At 53.8% G+C, this 24,128-nt stretch overlaps 1 protein-coding gene across 9 annotated transcripts in view; it reads right to left on the bottom strand.

Annotated features, from left to right (window-relative positions):
* Positions 1-24,128, bottom strand: part of ZMIZ1 (zinc finger MIZ-type containing 1) — a 242,727-nt gene that overhangs the window by 29,236 nt on the left and 189,363 nt on the right. For all 9 annotated transcript variants that reach the window (XM_017865212.1, XM_017865205.1, XM_017865211.1 and 6 more), the window contains one exon: positions 5,382-5,526. In XM_017865212.1, coding sequence (XP_017720701.1) covers positions 5,382-5,526 — 145 coding nt within the window. The remainder of the gene's footprint in view (positions 1-5,381; positions 5,527-24,128) is intronic.

Genomic DNA, 24,128 nt, shown 5'->3' with positions numbered 1-24,128 from the left:
AGAACCAAGGACACTTTCCTCTGTTCCCTCAGCACTTTTTTCACGTATTTTATAGAGAGCTCTCTGCACTGCAGTCACAGTAGACAGTTTACATGTCTGTGCCAGCTCCACAGGCACTGATGGAGGTTTTGCTGAATGTGAGAAAATGAGCAAGGCCTGGGATAAGGCAGTGATGATTCCTGGCTCCTGCGCGCCCGCTGTGGCAGCATCTACACACACATTCATGGAAGGAAAGCGGGGGGAGGGCTGAGTTATTTCTTCCCTTGCACTTGTAATAGCTGCTTTATTTGGGAGAAATAACCAATTCCCATTAAGGGTATTGTCAGACCCTAATTAATTTCCCTGATCCAGCCATATTGGTCCCGTCTCCATGCAAGGCTGTAGTGTTACTGCTAATGAAATGCCAAGCCAGTGAGGAGCTGAAGCTCCCACCCTCTTTAATTTAGGGGAACCATTAACAGTGCTCTCCATCATCACAATTACTGGGGCCTACTTCCTTCCCTCCCTGCGGTGAAACTTAGAGACGAACTTGTGCAACTAACTGCATATTAGATGGTGTTAAAATTTTTCAGTAGGAAGGAGGAAAGGAAAAAATCCCTTGCGTCTTGGCCATCTGGAACCGACGGTGCAGGGATTTATGGGTCTTTTGATTCTCCCCTTTCCTTGTGTTTTGTTTGTAAAACGTTCTTGGGGCAAGAAGGGCCTAACATAAACTGAGCTTTGGTGAAGCTATGCAAAAACGAGCTAAAAATGACAGCTGTGGAGATGGTGTGACGTGGCTGGTTTTGACTGACACCTTCTTTCTTGTTTGGCCATGAATAAGCACCTAAGAGTTTGATGGCACCCAGCTGAGGATCAGGGGAACTAGGACCGGTCCATGGGCTACCAGTGTGCCAGGCTCCTGCCACTGTTATCACTCCCCTTCTACAGATAAGGAAACCGAGGCACAAGGAGGGTAACTGGCCAGTTACCCAGCTAGAATATGGCCCAGTTGAAACTCAAGGCCCGGCAGCCTGGCTCCAGGGCCTGTTCCCCATCTGCTATACCCAGGGGAAGCCAGGGGTCCTCCCGCCCAGAAGCCTCTCCGTTGGGGTTCGTAAATCCCACACCTAGAAGGAGAAGGATGGCACCTGCACCTCTGGATCTTGGAGGCTTCCCCAGCCCTAGCGAGTTTTGATTGTAATCAAATTAACAGCATAAACAAGATTTATTAGGCCCTTAATTACCTTTGCAACACTGATTTGCATAAGGACAATGTGCTAATCACAAATGGTTTTTTTAACCACTCATTAAAAATCTGGAAGAAGGAGGCAGAAAGACTTCATTGGCTTCAAGTCCAGGTCACTGCAGGGACTTGGAAGGTGTCCTACTTGCCCAGGCGCTGGTCCTGGACCTTGCCAGGCCTCTCTGGCCGCCTTCTCTTGTATAGTATCCTGGACATCTGTGAATATAGATGGCAGCCCCACTGCAGCCAGTGATGAGGACAAAACAGAGTGAGCCTATAGACGTCCACAGACTGAGGATAATTAGTATTCCTCGTCACCACCCTTACCCTCAGAAATGGCTGCGGGGCGACGGCAGCCTGACCCTTTCCTGACATCCTGCTCATGCGGCACCATGTCCCCCACCAGCAGGGAACCACGAGGCCAAGAGGTCAAGGGTCTTGCTGGGAGGCACAGCATTTGTGTGGAAGAACGCAGGCCCTGACTCGTAGCCTCATGCCGCAGTACCAAAGCTCTGCAGCCTGCAGCAGACATGACTGTGACACCTGAGCTCTCCAAATATGACAGTCACCAGGGACCCTCTAGGCATCTGCCGTCCCTCGAGGCGGGGCGGGACTGCAAGTACCCAGGCTCCAGGCTCCCTCATCCTCTCCCATTTGTTTGTCCTCAGAGCCTTCAGACAAGGACCCAGAGCCTTCAAACAGCCAGATACCTGCGGGCATTGAATCTCAACTGTCCCAGTGCACCCAAGCTCACCTCCGGTTCAATGTCTCCTTAATGAAAAGGCAAAAGGAGCTTCCTGCCTCCAAGTCATTCAATAAAATTATGGAGGATGACGGACTAAAACAGTTTGTTAATTGTGAAAGCGCTCAGTTTTCTTTTCCATTTTCTTTCTGTCTTGTTTGGGAAATTGCATTGAGGACTTATGAGGTGATGAACCCCATTGCAGTTTCCCTGGAAATGAGGGATTTATCCTTTGTGAAATTCATAAAGGTGGCAAGGAGAGACTGTGTAATTTTCAACTGCCCAACCGCAACGTGTCCTCGGAATAGCCTGGGGCTTGGAGAAGGAAGACGGGCTATACACTGGGAAACAGGTAAGCTGTGGATCAGAACCGATGACCCTCTTCCAAAAAGACCCTCCAAATCAGGTTAACAACTAGATGCCACCTCGTTGATCCTGAAGGACTAGCTAAACAGCAGAGCCCTGTGCGCTGTTTAATGTCTTCCTCTGCCCTTTACTGGCTGTGTGTTCTGGGGCAAGTCACTTTCCCACTCTGGGCCCAGATTTCCTTCCAGTTCTGCCATTCAAAGTGCAGGATATTGTCTAGCAGGCCCCCCACCTCCCTGTGCTCCCACGAGGAAGCCACGCTCCACAGAACTAACTGGTTAGCCACCAGTACTCAATGAGTCTTCCAGCCCACACGGCTTTCCTTTCTCCGACAGACCACTTAAGGCCCAAAGAGTAAGTGCCAGCCTGGTCTTCAAGCTCTTAAGACCACTGGCTTTGCAATCTTGGTGCTTCTATTAGATTTACAAAGAGCTGAGGCCATGATGGTGGAGGTAGCAGGGCACTGGGTGCTGGCCAGTGGCACTCTGGCCCATAACATTTCTTGGGAAAGCCAGCTTGAATTCATAACATGCACCTACCCCTCCCAGCCCAAGTCCTTCAAGGTCAAGACTCCCATCCTCTGGGCAGCCTCCTGACAGTCAGCCCTGTCCATCTTCCTCCATCTGAACCCCAAAGCCCAGTCTGCCTATCAATGAACCCTAGCCCTGCCCTGCTCTGCCAGATTCCAGTGTGGCCCCAATGAGTCTTATTTCCCCAACTAGCTTGAGGCCGCTCCTCGAGCACAGAAATACCTCATCTCTGTTTAACCCTGGGACTGAACAACCTCATGCCTTAGCTCAACTGAGCTGGCAAAGGGCTGGCCGAGATCCAGATTTGTGGCACTCTGTGACCTAAACAATCACGGTCAAGCAGGTCTGAGGCTGGTCCCTAGTGGGGAGCTGCAGGGTTCTGGCCCTCCATCAGCAACAACTTTACTAAAATAACTTGGAGGAGAGAAGCTTGGGAAGGTCGTGACACGTGGGACGATGAGAGGAGGATAATTCTGGAGGGATGGACAGCTGGGCTAGAATTATTAAGGTAAAGCTTCCCGAGGGCAACTGCAAGATATGCTGCTTAAGTGAAATGCAGCTGCAGCCTGTACTCAGGGGCTTGGTTCAGATGAAGACAAACTGTGGCTTTTAGCAAAGGGTACACAGAGGGAGGTGGAGGCAGGTTTTGTCTCTCTAGAGCAGCGGTCCTTAACCAAAGGTACGACTCCCCTCAAATGTGGGAGGGTACTTTTGTTGTGATAATGCTTAGGGGAAGAGGGCAGTCATCAGAAGAATGGAGTGGGATTAACCAAGCGTGGGCATTTAAAAAAAAAAAAAAAAAGAACAGAGCAGGTAGGGACCAAGATGCTAAATGCCCTGCAAAGTCCTGCACGTTGAAAAATTACCCTGTGTCAGACAGGTGCAGTGGTGCATGCCTGTAATCACAGCACGTTGGGAGGCCAAGGTGGTAGGAATGTTTGAGCCCAGGAGTTCGAAACCAGCCTGGGCAACATAGCGAGACCCTATCTCCACAAAACTAAAAAGAAATAGCCAGGGGTAGTGGCGCCATGGCTACGCTTCCAGCTACTCAGGATACTGAGGTGGGAAGATCGCTTGAGCCAAGGAGGTTGAGGTTGCAGTGAGCTATGATAGTGCCACTGCATTCCAGCCTGTCCAACAGGGTGAGACCCTGTCTTTTAAAAATAATAATAGGCCGGCATGGTAGCTCATGCCTATAATCCCAGCACTTTGGGAGGCTGAGGCAGGTGGACTGCTTGAGCTTAGGAGTTCGAGACCAGCCTGGGCAATGCTGTCTCTACTAAAAATACAAAAAATTAGTCATGGGTGGTGGTTAATAGCTACTTGGAAGGCTGAGGTGGGAGGATCACTTGAGCCTGGCGGCGGAGGTTGCAGTGAGCCGGGATTGCGTGGCTGCCCTATAGCCTGGGCGACAGAACCAGATCTTGTCTAAAAAAAAAAAAAATAATAATAATAAAAGAAAAATTACCCTGTGTAAATGCACTAAGGAACACTGCTACAGAAGAGAAGCTTGGAGCTGCTCAGCAGCCAGACCCAGGGTCTGAGGAGGTAGTGCCCTTGGGTGGTGGCGGGCTTGCTGTGGTACAAAGGGCTTATGACCAAGGCAGGCAACCACATGTCAGGGGCAATCAGGCCCAGGGAGGGCACTGGACATGAGCGCGAAGGTCCTTTCCAGCTCAAAAAGTCAACAAGCCTGTAATTCGATTTATAAAGCGTAGCTGACACTCGAACTCCCAGCAGCGCCTCGATGGTGCGACCCAGGTCTGCCTGCAGTGTGCTCTGGGCTGCAGGTCCCTCAGTCAGGCTGGATAATGAGAGCCGAGCTCTGACTGCAAATGCCCCTCCTGATCATTAGCGGGGACACACACAGGGGAGAGTAGACAGCATGACAGGCCCTGTTGTTGCAGGGTCAGACTGCAGAGCGCTCAGAGAGCATCCCCAGCTCAGCAAGGGACTCAAAAGATAATTAACCGGGGGAATTGCCAGTCCTAGCCACGTCTCCTTCTGAGGCTGGCACAGGTAGACTGGACAATCCCTTGGTGCTGTCAGCCTCCAGCAAACCCATGCCTGGCTGTGACCCTGGGCTTCTGGTGGACCCAGCCCAGTCTTACTTGGCTTCAGGGTGGCTGGCCTGGGCTGGCTCTGTCCCCATCTTGGCTGGAATCACCAGCCCCGTGGCCTTCCTGAGACCCCTGCCAGCCCCTGGTTTCTCTGGGGTTGCCCAATACCCTGGTCAAGAAAGAGGTAAGGTGCTGAGCTCAGAATTTCTAACCTTCTGCCGGAAGCCTAGAATCGGAAGAAAAACAGCCTCCACCAAAGTGACAAACTCAGTGCTCTCAACCTGTTTGAGAGGGGGAAACAGGGCTCATCCATGAAGATGTGAAAAAACAACTGCACCTTAGAAAATGCAACATTCTCATGGCTGCACAGAGGCCCCCACCCCAGGGACACGTCCAAGGAGATCTGAGACCAGAGAGTGTCTGCTCAGCGCCTGCCCCCATGGCACCCACCCACTTACCTGTGTGACAGAGTGGGTTTCATGGAGCTCATGGAGCTGAGGGGGGGCTGCATGGGGAGTTTCCCAGGGGGATCACTCTGGCGGCTCTTCTGATGTCGGAGCAGCAGCAGGCGGCCGAGCTCTTCACACCAGGAGGACAACAGGGCTGCAGGAAGGACAGGATGGTCAGTGGCTGCTTGTTCATCACGCCCTGCCACACCAAGACGCCTCTCCCACCCTCCCCAGACTGGGTGCTATCCATGCTGGTTTTGCTCCCAGATTCGTGTGACACCAGAAGACTTAGCCTTCTTGGGAGGCCTCAGTGCTCTCAACTGTAAAATGGGACTGACACCCTTGAAGGAGGATACAAAAGCCTCTGTCGTGAAGAGGAGGTCAGAATGGCCTGCATGCGGGAAGTAGTGGTCCGAGGCAGCAAAGACGGGGAGAGTCAGGATGATGGGAAGGATGGCAGAGATGGTGCCAAGAGGAAACTGGAGGAGTGAGGGGGCCTGACATGGACCTTGAGATAGCGCAAGCTTAGCAGCTGCCTGCCACCCCAGATCCCTCAGGGAAGCCCACCCCCTCACAATGTGATCAGAGGCAAAGTGTGGCTTCTCCCCATGCTGGGCTCAAAAATCACAAGGTTTGAACAAAATCTTGGAATCTGCTGATAACCTAGGAGTGTCTGTAGAGCTATCCCTGAAACTGCTGCCCAGAAACTGGCCCCCTAGCACACTCCTTCTGGTCACACCCACGGCTGGTCCCTGCTCTGCCGGGCACAAACGCCTAGGAAGACAAAGGATGTCCAGAGCAGAGGGTAGCCAGGGTGGTGGGGGGCCAAGCAGGAGGCAGCCAGGGGTGCCCAAGGTAGGAGAATGGAGCAGTCATTCACATCCGGGATGAGAGAGCCCCACATGAACTGGGGACTGTGGAAAACTGCCATTTTCTTTCACTATTCACTGTCCCCATGTGACCACAGGAGCCAAAAGTGCCCCCAGGCCAGCGTGTCTCAGCCTGGGCTGTCCAGCGTGTCTCAGCTGGCCTGTCCTCCTGAAGTACATGACGAAGCTGAGGGCTGGGGGAACTGGCTGTGCTCAGTCACCATCTTGCTGTGGTGTGGACTCCAGGAGCCCACAGACTCTGGGCCTCAGTTTGCTTAGAGGTAAAAAGGAGTAATGCCTCGTGCCCTGCCTTCCTCCCAGGCTGCAGGGAGGGACAGACGGGGGCCTGCTGGGTCTGTGGAACTGCTGGACAAAGGGTGGCCACACCTCAGCTGATGCCCTACTCCTGCTGGGAGTGACCTGAGCATTACGGAAGTAGTCGATGGGCAAGAGTGGCCAGGCATCTTTTGAATCACAACTGCTCAGCCACTTGGCTGGGTGCAAAGCCGACTCCACATTTCAAGGGTCTCCCATCTGGACGCTGCACAATGTGCTTCTGGATCCTTTTTTTTCTCGACCATCTAGGACATCATTAGCTATTATTATCCTCATTCTACAGACGAGTAGACGGGGGCCCAGTCAGGCAAAGCTACTCACAGTAACCACAGCCAGAGTTGGTAGGGACAGAGACAGTGCTCCTGCCCCTGGCCCCACGCCCTGGTGGTAGAGCCTGAGACCAGATCAGAAGGTGGGGAGGAGGTGAAAGCCTTCAGAAGGCAAAATCCTAGGTGTTCACAGCCCCCCAGCCCCTCAGACTCAAGGAACCCCTCAGGCCTCTTCGACGCCACCATGTTCGGCAGGCACTGGCGGAAGACACCCATATGCACAATGACTGGGAATGGCTGGGCAGGCTGCCATCCCAAGCGCCCAGATCCTGGACAGGGTTCCCGTCAGCCCAAAGCCCTGAAAAGTCATCAAGGCTGCTTGCTCCATCTGCTTGGCTTGTGTGATACACAAAGATGCTCAACCAAGAAGGCAAGCAGGGGCCGTGGTCCCCAAGAGGGCCCCTGTTTCTCCCTCCAGGAGGGGGCCTGGTGGATGAGCTAAGTCTTAAAAGATGTATCCTGCCCCACTCTGTGAGGTCATCTTGCCACCACCCTCAAAAGGAGGACAGTATGAGAGAAGAGACACTCTCCCCAGCATGTGTGTCTGCCCAGAAACCAACAAACACCCCTATGTGGGTGTCCAGCACACATCTGCTGCAGCTGGAGAGGCAGCCTATTCAGGGAGGCCAGGAGAGATAAAAACGAGCCTCCAACCCACTCCATCCTTCTCCCAGGCCCCTAGGTACCGCCTCTTGTGCGGGGACACTGGGCATCTGGAAACTCATTTGCACGCCAAGCACGAGGCCCGCTGGATCGCAGTGAAGGAGGGATCGCTCCACTGGCAGCACAAAGGACGGCCACAGATGGTGCTGCCTGCTGCCCGCCCCACCCCTCCTAGCCCTCGCTCCTCCTGGGGGCTGGATTGCCATGCAGGGGGCGGAGGCACCACGGGGGAATCAGGGCTTTCCTCCAATGTCATGGGCCACCCCCTGCTCAGCCAAGGACAGCCCTTGTCCTCCTGCCCCTAGTGGAGTGGTTTCTGTAAAGGGAATAAAGGCAGGTTGGCTGCGTGACAGGGCCTTGCTGTATAGTCTGGCATGCTGCAAACAGGCGTGATATGTGGATCAGCCAGCCACAAAGGCCACTTTCCTACAACCAAGAGGTGGTGGGGGGATGGGGAGTCACCACCCCTCACCCCTGAGGTGGGTGAGCACAGAGGCCACGCTGGCAGCCCCACGCGGGGTGGTGGATGTTGTGTGTGTTCTCCTTACGGTGCAAACCAACACAAGTTGTTCCGAGGCAAACGTGGGTTAATGACAACGCCTGGGAATTCGCAGCCAAAAAGGGAGTCTGGGCACTATCAAGAGAACTAGGAGGGCTGACGGGGACAGAGAGAGGCAGGCAGGGGATTACGCAAGGACAGACAGAGTGACACCAGGTGGGCGGGTGTCTGAGTGTGCCTGGATCTTGGCCGTCACTCACACGTCTGGACTGGGAAGCCTGTCTGCTCTAATCAGGCGGGGCTGGCCTGCATGCCTCTTTGACCTGCATGCCTTTGGTCCGTGCACTTGCTAGGATGGTGAAAACAATCCCAGGGTGAGTGGGAGAGACGGGAGGACCTGGTGCAGTGTGTGCAGAGCATACCAGGCAATGGGAGGGCAGTTTCAGTCCTGACCTGAGTCCCTCTCTGCTGCAGGCAGTGTCAAGAGTCCCTTCTACTGCCTGAGCAACCAACATGGCCAGTCTGTCCCTTTGTCCTGTGGGCCCCACTTACCACTGGTAAGAGAGCTGGCCCCAAATGCCCCTTTTCATACAGAGGACCCCAGTTTTCAAATTAAAATGGCAGCTAGGACCCAATGTCCCTTTCCCCCTTCATAAAATGCAGCTTGCTTGGGCCCAGGACAGCCTTGGCCAGTACATGTAACTACCTCTCTCCCACAGATGGGTGACGACTGGCCTCCTGCCTGGTGCTCCCACGGCGGCAGGCCCATGTACACATCACTTGCACAGCTGTCAATGAATGCCATTAGACCCACGGCCACCCTCCAAGGGGCTAAGCAATTGGCAGTGAGATACTCCAAAGCCTGCCAAGGGGCGTGGAGAGGAATTTTAGCTCCACCGTGCAAACTTTCTGGGCCACTTCCAATCTGGGATGTCAACATGGAGAGGCCTTCTGCCTGTCAGAAACCAAGAAGCAGGGGCTGGGCATGATGGCTCACACCTGTAATCACAACACTTTGGGAGGCTGAGGCGGGCAGATCACTTGAGGTCAGGAGTTCAAGACTAACCTGGCCAATATAATGAAACGCTGTCTCTACTAAAAATACAAAAATTAGCTAGGCATGGTAGCCAGCGCCTCTAATCTCAGCTACTCGGGAGGCTGAGCACAAGAATTGCTTGAACTCGGGAGGTGGAGGCTGCAGTAATCTGAGATCGTGTCACTGCCCTCCAGCCTGGGTAACAGAGCAAGACTCCATTCCCCTCCAAAAAAGAAAGAAAGAAAGAAAAAAGAAACCAAGAAGCAGGAGGGGCTGTTGGGAGCAGAGGTTCAGCCATAGAAAGGGGGTTGGGGTCAGGAGGGGACCTGCGGAGCTGGCCACAGAGGCCCATGGGACCACCCACGGTCAGGCATGCTGACAGCATGGCTATGGCAGTGCCCATTGCCCCCTCTCCTCCAGCAAGATCTCTGATGGGTAACAGCCTTCCTTAGGGAAGGAGAAATAGAGGCACGACCGGCTGCAAATGCACTGCTTCTGATCCCTAAACAAATCCCCTCTCCCCCATCGCCCAAGGCAGCAGATTTTTAACAAGCAGGTGCTGAGCTGGGTGCAGGCACCCCAGAAACTGGGCTCTCAGGCTCCTCACCAAGCCCCATCCCCTGTCGTCCTCTCCAGCCTGTGCAGGGGCCAGTGCCGAGGACCTTGGGGCCTTCCAGCTCATCTCATGGTGACCACAGCTGGGGTTGGGATAGCAGCAGGGAATCCCCCCAGCTGCCAATGCTGAGCCTTAATCCAGAATTCCAAGCACTCCTCAAACGTCTCAGGGTAAAACGTATAAGCATGCACCACCCAACCTGTCTAAAGTGAACCCACTGAGCTCCCCTAACCTCTCCAAACTGCATCCTTGTGACCAGACTCCCTCACTTCGATCCATTCTCACCTTCAGTACCAAAGTGTTCTATCACTCACCCAACGTTCATTCAACAACCAGGTGCTGAGCACCTACTGTGTGCTGGCGGTACTGCGGTGAACAGGCGAGGTTAGCATCCCTGCTGAAACCGCACATGGCCTCCACTGCTGAGTCCAAACCACTTAAGATGACGTGCAAAGCTCCGCAGGATGGAAGTCTTGGCGCCCATCTCTCCTGACCTCAGCGGGCAGCTACCACCCTGTGGTTCAGGGCAAGGGACTCTGAAAGTCTGGATTCAAAAACTCATTCCCTTCATAGCTATGTGACCTTGGGCAAATGACACAACCTCTGTGGGCTTCAGTTTATCTAAGAAATGTTAATGCTTACTCTTTGGGGTTATTGTGCGATTTTTTTTTTTTTTTTTGAGACAGTCTTGTTCTGTCACCCAGGCTAGAGTACAGTGGTGCAATCTTGGCTCACTGCAACATCTGCCTCCCGGATTCAAGCGATTCTTATGCCTCAGCATCCCGAGTAGCTGGGACTACAGTTGTGCACCAATCACGCCTGGCTAATTTTGGGTGTGTATACATTTTTGGTAGAGATGGAGTTTTGCCATGTTGGCCAGGCTAGTTTTGAACTCCTGGCCTCAAGCGATCCACCCACCTCGGCCTCCCAAAGTACTGGGATTACAGTCATGAGCCACTGAGCCCAGCCTTATTGTGCTATGGAATGACATTAACACCGACAAAGTGTTTAAAAGCGTCTGGCATGTAGTTAGCACGAAGAGCCTCTCAGCGCCGTGTGTGCTCTGCTTGTAGCAGGCAAGAGTCTTCCAGACAGGAGATGGTCTCTTATTCGTAAGTCCCCTATGCCCAGCAGGCTCCAGGCTCACCTCTATGCGCCAGCCCCTCAGGACACCCCACAATTCCACGCCTCTTTCCTTACAGAACTTGCACTTCTTTAAGGCTCATCTCTAATGGTGCTTCCTCCAGTTTCCCATCTATAAAATGGGTTTAACAGGAGCTGCCTGCTTCACTGGACATGGGGTGTAAATTAGTGTTGCCAACCAACCCCAGTGATATCCAAGTAGAAGCTAGCAAGTGTGCAGGATGGGCAGAGGGCCAAGGACCCTCACCAATCCCTGCAACCCCATACCCACCTCTGCATCCCATGACGCTGAGAGGGCTGCTAAGGCACAGCCTGAAACCAATCCATAAGACCTGATCCCAGTTGTCCGTTACGGTGTGATACCTTGAGCAAGTGACTTAACCTTCCTGCACCTTAGTTTCCCCATCTCCTAGGGTAGCCATACGGATGGGACTGCATCACCTCCATGAAGCACAGGGGAGCCAGGCACACAGATCTCTACATGTGCTCATTATGCCACGAATGGCATTACTGCCTTGGTCAGTAGAGAAGAGACCAACAGGATGGTCCTGGGACCTTGTATCTCTGCTTCTGATCACAGAGCAGAGGGCGAGACAAAGGGCCTAGGCAGGCACGAAGCTCCAGAAGTTCATGGAGATGGTGGGGGCCCTGAGCAGATGAGCAGGCCTGTGTGCTCATTTGGCACACATGTTGCACAGGGCCCCTTCCCCCTGCCTCCTTCCGAGCTGCCTGGGGGTAGAATGAGGACATCAAGTGTCCTGCTCTGAGACGCAGGAAGCAAAAATTAATTCCCCATTCGGAGGCAGCTGTGCCTCTGCTTCAGCTGGTGGCAACGCGCCGGTGGCCCTGGAGGAAAGGCATTACTTTTTCTTTCTCTAGGACACCCCATGGGACTCCCACAGCAGCCCCTCAATAGTGGCCATCCTTTGTGGGGGTAGCGAGGGCAGTTCCCCAGGATCCAGAACAGCCCAAGACCCAGGTCCAGCATCCCCCTTGACCCCCTCTAGGACCCTGTCTTTCAGTAGCCAAGATCCAGACAGTCACTGCCACATCCGCAGGGAAGCAGCAGTCCTGAGGGGCCAGCAGAAGGGAGAGTTGACCTCAGCAGAAGGGACAGTTGACCTCATGTTCCTGTTGCCTGCGCTAGTCTTTGTAGCATCTCCAGGAAGCCACAGGGACACTAGGGTTCCCACTCCACACCAGGTGTGACTTAACCAAGATCACTGACAAGCAGCATGTGTCCTCTAGTGGCGCTGTGCCATGGTGTGATCGGTGGCACATTCTTCCTTCTTAGTGGCATATAAAATAATGGTGTGTGTGACCAGGAGTGGTATATTCTATAAATGGGACCCAGTGGATATGTCTAAGGGCCCTGCACCGGCTGCACCCAAGGATGCTATGGTGAAGACAGCACCAACACTAGCAGGTGACCCTGTGGTCACTCATCTGAAACAGAAATGGGAGTGAACAAGCACTATATCTGAGGATCAGGAGGGGACCAGGCAGGAGGGCACCGAGGAAGAGCCAACTTCCCAACATCTGCTTCCCCAAGACCCTTCCAGCAACTCCCCTGCAGCCAGCAGCCCCCATATTGTCTGTCCTTTAGGGGGAAAAAATGAAAGCAGATGTCGGGTGAGGCAGGCCTGAGTGGGGATGCTGGGGCAGCTCATCCTGGCTTGCTCGGGCATGCCCTCCCCAGGGGCAGTGACAGGCCCTGTATTTGCCCCTGTACCTGCAGCTCAAAGCAGCACAGAGGCCCAGGACTGGCTGACCAAATGAGGAGGCGAGAGGCAGAGGAGTACAGTCCTAGTTCAGGAATCGCCTGAGTGCCAGGTGAGGAGGGTGGAGCTATATTGTCCAGACAGGCCGAGTGACCAGCCTTTGTTAGCATCGATCAGGTCAGGTGTCATGGGGAGCAGGTACGCTCACCTGGGCACCTGGGAAAGGCTTCCTCCTTGCCAGTCTGCACTTGGCTTGAAAAGGAACAAGAAAGCAGAGGCAGTCATGGTAGCCACAGGGAAAGAGGCGCTCCTAGTGGAGCCAGGCAAGGGGAGGTGCGGACAGTGAGAGGCCTGGGATGCTTGCTCCTGGTAAGATCTGGCAGTCAGGAATGGATGAGAGCAGCAGTGGGGCGCAGGGGGAGGCTGGGAGGGATGAGAGACCGTCTGGAGGAGGGAACAGAAGCCTGGATGTACAGCTGGGCGGGATGTCATCGAGCACACTGCAGCCTGGGGAAGCCACACGCAAAATGAAACAAAGGCCTAAGTATCAAAGAGCATCTTAGCAGCTAAAAGGCTGATGGAGAACAGAGGAAGTATGTGTGTGGGTGGGCAGGGGAGCTGGGAGGGGTGCTTCTGAGACCCAGGAGACCCCCAGGGATGGGGCAGCACTCAGAGGGGCCCGGGAGAGCCCTGTGAAGCAGAGGCAGCAGCATCTTGAAGCAGGGCCCTCTCATCCTCAAAACACGCCCTGGCAGGTGGCAAGTGGGGTTCATGATTCCAATAAAAATATGAATGATACATTTTCAGATGCTTCCATCCCATGAGCTTACAAAAGGTCACACAAGACCCTCTGAAGTGGCAGCAGCAGTGAGAGTGGTGCCACTCCCCAGCGGGGGAGGCTGTGGGCAGGGGCTTGCCTGTTGAGTCAGGGGCAGGAGAGCCAGGCCCCCACACTGGTCCCTACACTCTTTCCCCTCTGACATGTCGCAGGTTCCTGCTCCCACATCCACGAGAATCCCAGGGAGCACCTCAAGCTGCCTCAGGAAGACGGGCCCCTCCCTGTCCCACCCGCTGGTCACCACATCCTGATGATCTTTTCAGTCTGTTCCCGTTGCTCCTTGCCTGCTCCAATTTAATCACCTTCTGCAGCCCTGCCGGTTCTCCCTGAATTATGACAACAGCATCCTGTCATTCATCTCCATCTCCAAACCTGCCTCCTGCCAACCCGCCCTCTGCAAGGCGGTCAGAGGATTTCTTCCACCCATGCATTCTGATCACCTCTTTCCAATCTGTGTCCCCACCCCAGAGGCTGCACAGGGCCTGGTAGATGGTAGTTGCTTGACAGATGCAGACGCGAATCTTGTGCCGGTGTTACCCAGGGGAATGCTGTGGTGATCTGTAGCGACAGCACTCTGAGCTCCTGGGGGCACAGCTGGATTCGGGGGCTTCACTTCTACAACCCTGGCACCCAGCACGGCGTTTAGCACATGCTATGCAGCCAACAGATGACTAACTCACTGACATGAATCACAGCTAGAAATAACCCAATATGCTGAGACGACTGGGAGGGAAGGACAGACACTGAGACCCGGACAATGGAAGCAGTATCTGTGACCAGGCTCTCAGCGGCCTTTAAACCCACCAGCAGCTCCCCATTCCTGGGGGCAGGAAACCAGCTTCAGGAACAGAGTTCTGAAAGGAATCTTATCAGGAATGTGTCCAGAGACTGGTGCTGTCCTCAAATAAAACCTACAACTGAGTCACACGACACCTGTTTCATGACATGCACAGCCACCCCAGCCACGGGAACAGGAGGTAAGCAGTTTACAGCAGCAATAGTTCACACAGCCTGCGGGCCAGCCACAGCCCTGATCATCCTCTGCTCAGGGGCCAGCACTGCTATTCATGTTAGTGAGATGTTCCCAGCATCTCACCCAGGGCTCCCTGGAGATGGTGCTGCTCCTCCTGTTCCTGGGCCCAGGCCATGCCCCCCTACCCTCTGATCCTCCTCTTTCAGCTCCCAAATACAGGGTCCTGGGACCAGGGAAACCTGGGAGTTCAAGGCAGTGGGATCTCCTGAATATCCCTGGGACCCCAGGTTCTACAACCATGCACAGAATAGAAGGGGTGATGAGGGCTTGGGAGGGGCGGGAGAGTGCAGCAGACACAGGGGTTTGAGTCAACACAGGCCTGGACTCCTTATCACATCTCTAAAATGGACAGACACTAAGAGGAACCTCTCCTGCTCACTGGCCTGGTGTGAGGAACCATGAGGTGAAGGAAGGGCCCCTTTGTCAACACATGTGAGAGATGGCCCATCACACACCAGAGTCCCACGTGGAAACCAAAAGCAGTAATATGCTATCTCCTGCCTCCAGGAAGCAGAGTGACCAAGAACACAAGCTCTGGAGCCAGGCTGCCCGGGTTCAAATCCCAGCTCAGCCACGTAGCAGCTGTGTGATCTTGGGTAAGTTACTTTGGCTCTCTGTGCTTTGGTTTTCCCTTCTGCAAAATGGGGATAACAAGTAGCACCTACCATCTAAATTACCATGAGGATTATTAAATAACTTACTATACATAGAATGTTGGTACGATGCCAGGCATGTAGAAAGCATTACATGGGAATAAACTGTTAGCACTGCTGTAGTATACATGTTCCCCTGGGATGGAGAGGGTGCCCCATTTCCCCACCTACTATAAAAAACTGCTCGAATAAAATACAATTTCTTTCACCCCCTCCAAGAAGATCATACAGATGCTCAGGAGTGCCCAGCCTCACACCACCCCTTCACACCGGGTGCTCCCTGGGGCAGACAGTGTCCCCTCCCCTACTGAACTGGGTGCTCCTCTAGCACCCAAGTGTGCACACATCCAGACACCCCAGGCCCTCACAGAGCCACCCCGACAGCCACTCGCTTCTGACTCTGCTCTCAGGCCCAGCAGTGCCATGAGGCTGGTCTAGACAGACCCCTTACTCCTCTGGAGCCTGTGGGTGCAGGGGCTGGGGGGACTTCGCAGCTGTCCTCTCCACAGTAGGAGAGCCCAAGTCCCTCCTCAGCCCCATCCCACTGTGTCCAGAAGGAGGTGGGAGGCAGGCAGGACCCGGGATTCCTGCTCTGGCTGCTTTGCTCAAAGCAGGAACGAGCGGTCTGACTCATGAGCCCTGAGAACAGGACTAGCCACAGAATTGTTACTCTGACTGGAGGCTGGGGCTCCGGGGCTGGACTTCCTGCCTGTAGACCCGCCACTGCTGGGTGCCCCAGAAATAGGAAAAGGGGCCTCCTCCCTGCCAGCTTTCTTGGGTCATCTCCTCCCAAGAGGAAACAGCACAGGAAGCACATGACCACAGAGACTCGCAGTCCTTGGGCCAGGGGCAATGACTGCTGGGCCCCAGGAGACCAGGGTTGGCTCTAGCGAGGCCACTGCACCATCAGTTCAGCCTCAGGGCCACGTGTGTGCTTCTGCAAGATGGGGCACCCCTTCTGGCCCGGCTCACCTTGCTGTGGATGATGAGGATCTAACGGGGCCGTGGGAGCACACAGACAACCTTTTGGTTCTCCCAGCCGTGTGGTTCTTCCTGCTTCATTCACACCTCCCAAGACCCAATTAGGACCCTGCCAAGGATGACACTACCTGTATTTCACAAAGGGGAAATCCAGGCCCAAGAAGGTGTGATTCAAACAGTCACTCTACAGGACCACGACCCTGCCCACTGCTGGTACATGAAGGCCCCCCTTTCATGCCCATAATTCTGTGACATCACGTCTGAGAGCAGGCGTATCCCCAGCAGACAGTTCTGTGCCTCCTGCCTGCCTCCCACTCCTAAGATTTGGTGCCAACCCCAGCTTCTTGAACCTCCTGTGTGACTGTGGGCAACTTCCTCCCCTCTCTGGGCCACATGTAAAGACAGGGCGTGGGCACTGTTCTCTCAAGTCTGCGGCCCCTGAATCAGCCCTGGCCTCCAGGCAGTGTCATGTTTCTCAGGGCACAGGCCAGTCTCGACCTTGCCAGAGCATGACTTCTTCTCAATCCTGCAGGTGCTATGGGGTGAGCTGTCTGTCTGCACACTTGGAGTGGACTGCTTCTCCACGCCACTAGCAGGGATTACAGATGGAAGAGGCTCCAGAGAGCTCACCCTGTCGAGCTGCTCTGTTGATCAAGGCCAAAGCCCAGAGAGTAGAGTAGATTCACTGAGGTCAAAGAGCTGATGCGCGCAGGACTCTGAGGGTGACAGGGTCCCAGGAGAGTGGATGGGTGGGGAGCATCCTGCGGTCTCAGCTGCTGGGGCTGCTGAGGGCCTTCTCCTTGGTTATAGAAAACATCGCTTCTGGCGCATTGTGAGTTGGACCCTGGTGTCCCTGACAGCTGACCCCTGGAACCTAAATCAGAGAGGTTTTCCTTGGGGGAAAATCTCACTTTCCTGAAGACTGATGGTATTGCTGCCTCAGCACCATCAGTAGCAAGCTGAACTGAGTTTCAGCTCCTCCTGGGTTTTCTAGATCATTCCCACGTTCTGTTCCCTGCACCTCCATCACCATCACTTGTGGGTAAGAAAGGCAAAAAAAAAAAAAAAAAAAGGAGGAGTTGTCTGCTGGCGCTTGGGCTGCGAGTGACGCTATCCAACTCCGCCGCCCCCACCCCCAGTCCCCACACACGCTGAAGCCCTGTGCATAGGGAGGACCGGCTAGTTGGGTGGTGCAGCTGGCCTGGGATGTGCACGCCAGCTCCCCGTCCGGCCCACCCTGCCCACCCTGCCCTACCTGCTTCCCTGTGCTGGGCAAGTCCTGTATTCTCAGGTCCTATGGTCCAGTCTGGTTTGAGAGAGGGCCTACAGCCTGTCCCTCCCTCTAGGAACACTCCTCACACACGCCCGCCCCCTTTCCCCAAGGGCTGCCCGGGTTGGCAGGAGCTGGGAACTGGGAGCCTCGAGGCATGTGAACTCACCCTGGGAACTGAACTCCAGGGAACCTCGGAGCCGTCAGGGCTAGTTTTGTCAGTGCTGTTTCCCAAACCGGTTTGGCCATGCCTCACCCAGTGGAGGCTGGGCGGGATGCACAGACCCAGGATAAGACGCCAGACTAAAACCCCAGCCCAGAAAATTCCCTGCCACCTCACACTACCATCTGCGACTCAGGGGCCATCAAAGACACCCCAAAACAAGCTCAAGAGGCTGTTGTCCACAGAAAGGGAATGCCCCTTTCTTTTTGGGGGTGCCCCAATAAATGCTTCTGCAAAGTGCCCCCTTAGTCCTACTGTGCACTTTTAGCTGAGAACAGCTCACAGGAGCTGTCACGACATACTGTGCCCTTGTGAGGGGCTGGTTCACACTTCCTCATTCCTCAGGTCCTCACAAGCCCCCGGAGATGGGGTAGTCACAGGTCACAGCCCCTATCTTGGAGAAACTAGATACTCTGCCTCAGTGCATACCTGAGTGTGTGGCAGGCCAGGGCCAAGGCTGGTCTCTGTCATCTTACGCTAGGGATAAAAATTTGCTGGCAGCAGGGCAATGGCGGAGGAGCTCTAGACCACCTCAGTAGGAAATCAGGTAGCACTAATAGCAAAGCAAGCATGCTGGAGAGGGGAGAGGTGCCCTGAGGAGGGGGTGGGTGGTTACATTCCCCACATTCAGGGCCTCAGCAATGGGCCTCAGTCCTCCCTCCCCCAGCAATAGACTGAGGCCAAGAGGTACCCGAGAATGCACCATTGTCCATGGTGAGGCGTGAGTGCCAAGTGCCTCTCGACCTCCATTTTGCCCCAAGGACCGCTGGGCAGGACAGAGGTAAGCTCAGAGGTGAGGTGGCAAGGTCAGCCCACGCAGGGAGGTGAGGAGGCAGTCCCCAGGCTGGCCTGGGTCAACACTCCCACTGCATCTGCAAGGTGAGAACTGAGCCACACCCGCATGCCTGGGAACCATGGAGCCTGCACTCCAGCTCTCATTCCAGCAGGAGCCACCCCAGTGAGTGTTTTCCATTCCACATGTAATTTTTCCTCAGGGCTAAACACCACTGCTCCTTGCTGGCTCTCAGGGAGCTGGAAGGGTAACGAGGGGTTATGGGAATCAATTTCTTCCTTGCATAATTTACTTTTCTGAGGAGGTTCCCTCCTTACCCTTCCCAGCTGGGTGCAGGCAGTTTAGCTGTGTCCTCTCCCACCCAGCGTAAGAAGAAGTGGTTGGAGTGAGGCTGGGCCCTTCCTAGGGTCAGAAAGACCCTGGGGTCTACATATTACGGCTATCTGGACTTCACGGGCGGGAAGAGACCATGAGTTTGAGCACCGAGAGACTTTGTCGTGTACTCCCTCGATTTGATTTGACTTCAAACCTTAGTGTTCAATTCCAAGTCCTTGGTTTTTCCTGGCAGTGACAACCTCCAGGACCCCTCAAGTGGCTTCATTCCACCCAGCCTGGGCTCATGAAACCAGAGTACAGGCTCTGTCCTGGGGGCCTGGTGCTGACACTAAGCCTTGGGGAGGTGGTGAGCCTAGGGTATCACTGTTTCTTACAAAGAAAAAACCCACAAAGCTTCTCAGACCCGAGGAGTGACTCAGGAGACGTGTGCCATGGTAACAAGGGGGCAGGAGAGGAACTGGGGTGGGCTGCACTTTGCTGGGTGATTCTGCTGACCAGACTCTACCATCTCGCCTCCAACCATTTGCACCCCGACTCCACCCCATCCTTCCCTGCGTACAGTGCCTGCCTTACTTGGTTAATTGCCAAGACTCTCAGGTTTCTGATGCAAGAAACTCAGAAGGCGATTTCTTCCTCTAACTCTGAGCTAGTGCACCTGAGGTCTAAACCCAGCAAAGATCGGAGCCATGAGGCCAGGCTCCACGCCAGCTGTGACCACTCTGGAAACAGGTGGTGTAAGCTCAGGTGCGCACGACACCATCTCCGTCACTGTGCCACTGCGCCGGCGCATGCAGTGGTACTTAGGCGCTCCCCTCTGACCCTGTGCTATGGGAGATGACAACCTTCGGATGGGTTCTCGACCCAAAACCTGTTGTAGGGTTTTCCCTCTTATCCGTTCACCCAGCAGAAACAGCTGACGGCTGGCATATTTCATGTTTCTATGTGTTGACTTCCTAATCGGTCGTTCCGTTCCTTTTCCAAGAAACCCAGAGTATGAAGCCTTGACAGCCCTGGAAATCACACATGCCTGGCTGTTATAAAACCTCTCCAAGTCCCCAGCAGATTGCCCAGTGGATGTCCACTGGCTGCCCAAACACCAGACTGGTCTCCGTTCATTGCTCTGGGCCCTTCTTCCTAGCTGCAGGGGTCCCTGTGCATTCTGGAGAAAAGTGTCACTCTTTCAGCATGCTAGCTACCGGTTTTAGTCGTGCACAAGCACACGCCGTTCAAGACAACCTGAGATAGGGACTGAATTTATAGAACACTGAGGGGAGGGAGGAAATGACAGAATTTCTCTTTTTGTAGAAGATCCTTTACCTGATGAAATGGTTCTCTGTGAGGTTTCTTTAAATATCCAGTTGCCTTGTTGCAATGAAAATCAGAATGTTTTATAAGAATGCCATTTACATCTGGTGCTTCCTGGCTGCACCTGTTACTCAGTGTAACACACCTGGGGTGATGTCTGGATGGTGCGGTCCCAGAGCAGGGCTGAAGGATTCACTGCAGCCTGGATCTCCAGGCCAGGGGTTCTCAATCTTGCCCATGCATTAGAATAATCTGGAAGGCTTGTTAAAACACAAGCATGCTGGGCTCCACCCCCAGTGGGGTTTCTGATTCAGTGGGTCTGGAGTGGAGCCAACGAATGCATTTCTAGTCAGTTCTCAGGTGCTGCTGATGCTGCTGACCTGGGGACCCCACTTTGAGAACCACTGCTCGAGACCAGGGGATGAGCTCAGTGCCTGAAAGATGCAGGTGCTCGGTTACTCCATGAACAAGATGGGGGGAACCATTCTTCTCTCTCCCCTTCTGGGTTCAGGACATAAGCAAGTTCTTAGGGCCGGCAGAAGCATGTGCTTGGTAAACGTTCGCTGATACTGCTATGGACCTCCCCTGACCTCTGCATTCAAAGCTCTGGAGATTTGATCCTGAACTCTTTCTCCCCGGCCTATGAGACAGGAGAAAGGACTCTTAGAAGGGAGCTAGGCACATGGAGCCCTGGCTTTATATACTGGTTATGAACTGTGTGATCTTGGCAGGTGTGTGCACCTCGGTTTCTTTGCCTACATGCAAACCTATCTCACCTCGGTGCTCTAAAGGTATAACAAGGTAACCTTGACAGTGGCTATGCATGGAGAACTTGATTCAGACCAGGCACTGTTCTGAGCACTTTCCATGTGTGGTCTAATTAAAGCCTCTACTCTGAGAGGATACTGTTGTCCCCTGCCCAGCAACTCACAGCAACACCACTTGCTGGTGTCCCTCAGCCCTCTGCCTTGGAGCCTGCTTCACAGAGTGGCTGTAAGAACTGAATTAGGTCCTGCAGGCTCCGCCTCACTGCCGGCTCTAGGAAATAGCCCCAGGTAGGCGAGGGGCAGACAGCAGCCTGGGCCATCTGCAGTTCAGGCCGGGCTCCCTGTTTCTCTTCCAGAGCAGCTGGGGGAGGGAGCCATCATTTGTTTAGGCCTCTGCAGTGTTTAATCAGCACGCAGCTCTCTCCCTCCTCCCCCTCCAGCGCCTGCTCTCTCCCTGCAGAAAACAGCTCTCTGCCTTCTGCCTCTGATGGAGGCCATGAAAAATTAACGCAGCACGCAGGGAGAGGGAAGGAAACACCGGGTAGGGAGGGGCATTGGAGCTGGGTGACCAGCTGGCCTGAGCTTAGTGGGCACCAGTTGGGCACGAGCTAGAGGGGCTTCTGAGGGGCCGGACGGGTCAGAAACCCGACCACCCGGTGAGGCCACAGGGTCTTGCATGACGCTCAGCCTGGGGGTCTGGGGCACACCCAACTACCCCTAGGGGAGCCGGAGTGCAGAGTCTGGGCCTTCCTGGGGTCTTGAACCCCTGGAGAATCTGAAGACAGGGATACAGTCTCTCTCTGCCCTGAAAAAAGCCAGGTCATGCAGGGACGTGTCCTCAGGAAGGTCAACTGCAGGCTAGGCAGAAACGAGACACATCCCCTTTCTCTGTTCATTTTCCTGACAATCCTGTGGAGACAACTACCCTGATTTGATAGGAGCAAACTCGTGTTCAGAGGGGTTAAGAAACCTGCCCAAGGACAACTAGCAAAAACAGCAGTGGGATCTATTTAGTTTTAATTAATACAATTATTTTTCATTTATATAAGTACTACACAAATTCCTTCTCCTTATAAAGCTAACGTTTCCCCAGCTTCCAAACCCAGTTTTCCCATTACATCTGATGATTCCACCTCAATGTTCCACTTCTTAACTTTGAAATGCTATTCTGAAGAAGTAATATGGACACATGATTAGAAATATACATAAGTCGAATAAAAGACGTGCATTGAAAAAAACAAGTCTCCTTGATGCCTCCCTGTTGCCGTTCCTTCCAAAGGAGAACCACTGCTGATGGCTTTGGGTTTTTCCTTCCAGGATTATTCTATCCTTGGCACCTACCAGAGACTTTGACACCTCTGCCCGGAAGGTTCTCATCCTGGACAGCCAGGTGATTCACTCTCTCACCCCCTCATCCTCATTCAGCCAGGGTTTCCCTGACCTCCCCGTTTATGAACTGTAATACCTCCCCACCACCTACTCCCTCTATTTTCCTCCCCTGTCTCATTGTTCTTCAGAGCACCTATCACCACCTGCTTTTAAAGTCCTGATTCCCCTCCCTCCACGCTGGAACAAAAGCTCTACCAGGGCTAGGGTTCCCGTGTGCTGCATTCGCCAGCACATCCCAGTGCCTAGAACAATGCCTGGCACATGAGTGACAATTAACATTGACGGAAGGCAGGGCACTGCAGGTACACAAAGCCTGGCAGAGTATGCATGCTGTTTCAAACTCAGACTCACTGTCATGCCTGTGCCTCTTTCATCTCATCTCTTCCTAGGGCCCAGTCTAGTCTGGGGCACACAGCAGATGCTCAGCTCAGAATTACCAGACTGGAAACGTGACCCTTACCTCACACCACAGACCAACAAAAAGTTGAGGGGAGTGGAGAGAGGGGGAGCAAAACAACATACTGTCTAGAAGGTGACAGAGGAAAAGGCTGGGCACAGTGGCTTACACCTGTAATCCCAGCACTTTTGGAGGCCAAGGCAGGCAGATCACTTGAGGTCAGGACTTTGAGACCAGCTTGGCCAATATGGTGAAACCCTGTCTCTACTAAAAATACAAAATTAGCCGGGCGTGGTGCAAGCCATAATCCCAGCTACTGGGGAGGCTGAGGCAGGAGAATCACTTGAACCTGGGAGGCAGAAGGTGAGACTGCAGTGAGCTGAGACTGCACCACTGCACTCCAGCCTGGGCAACTGAGCGAGACACCGTCTCAAAAAAAAAAAAAAAAAAAAAGGTAATAGAGAATATCTTCATGATCTGGGGGTTGGGGAAAATTCTCAAGAAACAGAAACAAGCACTAAGCATTAGGGAAACTTGATAAATTTTCCTATGGAAGAATGCCCTGCATCCCAAAATACCCCATTAATGGAGTGAGAAGCACAAGGTGAGGGTGAGTCTGCATGGAACACAAGAAGCAACACGGTGCACGATGAAGCCCTGTTGAAGGGTTCTGGGAAGTCGGGCTCCTCAAGACTGTGCAGCCACCCAGGAAGGCTTCTCAGAAGAGGCAGAAGGTGACTCCCTCCCACTCCTCCCCCAGGTCTGGCCTCCTCCCTCGTCTCCTCCATGAAAAACCAGAGGCTTTAAGACAGACAGAAGAGCTCCAGCCCCCCTGCCCTGCCCCACGCAGAGATAACCAAGCAAGAAAAAACAAATTAAAGAGTCCAGGAGCTGGGCAGGGCCTTGGGAAGTTTGGCTCGACAGGGCAACAGCATTTAACAAAGCCCACATCATCCATCACTTGGGCCCAGTCATTTAGATACTGGGCATTTGATTAAACTAATATGGGTGGCTGGGGCGAGGCATGGCTGGGCGCTTCCTCCCCTCGCCTACAAATTAGACCGTCACACACAATCCGATTACCTTGACTGCTACATTTATCTTGGGAGAGGGGCCATCCATCACTCCTCAGCAGCTGGCTCTGCCCTCCCCACATGAGCTCTATCAGGAGGGGGGTGAGTTCACCCCAAAGTTTCAGTAGACCATGTTCAGTCAGTCATTCCTTCTATCACCCACTCCAGATACTCACCCCAAAGTGTCCACCCTGGAGCAGGCCTTGGGCTCTGCTCCAGGGTGCAGAGAAAACAGTCCATGGGCTTTAGACTCATGGAAGGGTCATGAAAGGGGAGCTGTCTGGGCTGAGCGGTAAAGGAGAGCCTAGAATGTTGGTGCTGAAAGCTATGTTGCACTGATAGGCACAGTTTTACGTCCCACTTTGCCTCATCCAGCTGAGACCCTACGCATGACAATCACCAACCATTCTCAACTTCACAAATATGAAATAGGATAACAGAGTACAGCGCTGGCCAACAGAATTTCTGCAGTATTAGAAATGTTGA

Source organism: Rhinopithecus bieti, unplaced genomic scaffold (assembly GCF_001698545.2).
Source record: "Rhinopithecus bieti isolate Rb0 unplaced genomic scaffold, ASM169854v2 scaffold_81282, whole genome shotgun sequence".
Lineage (NCBI taxonomy): Eukaryota > Metazoa > Chordata > Mammalia > Primates > Cercopithecidae > Rhinopithecus > Rhinopithecus bieti.
This window is presented reverse-complemented; position numbering and strand designations above follow the sequence as displayed.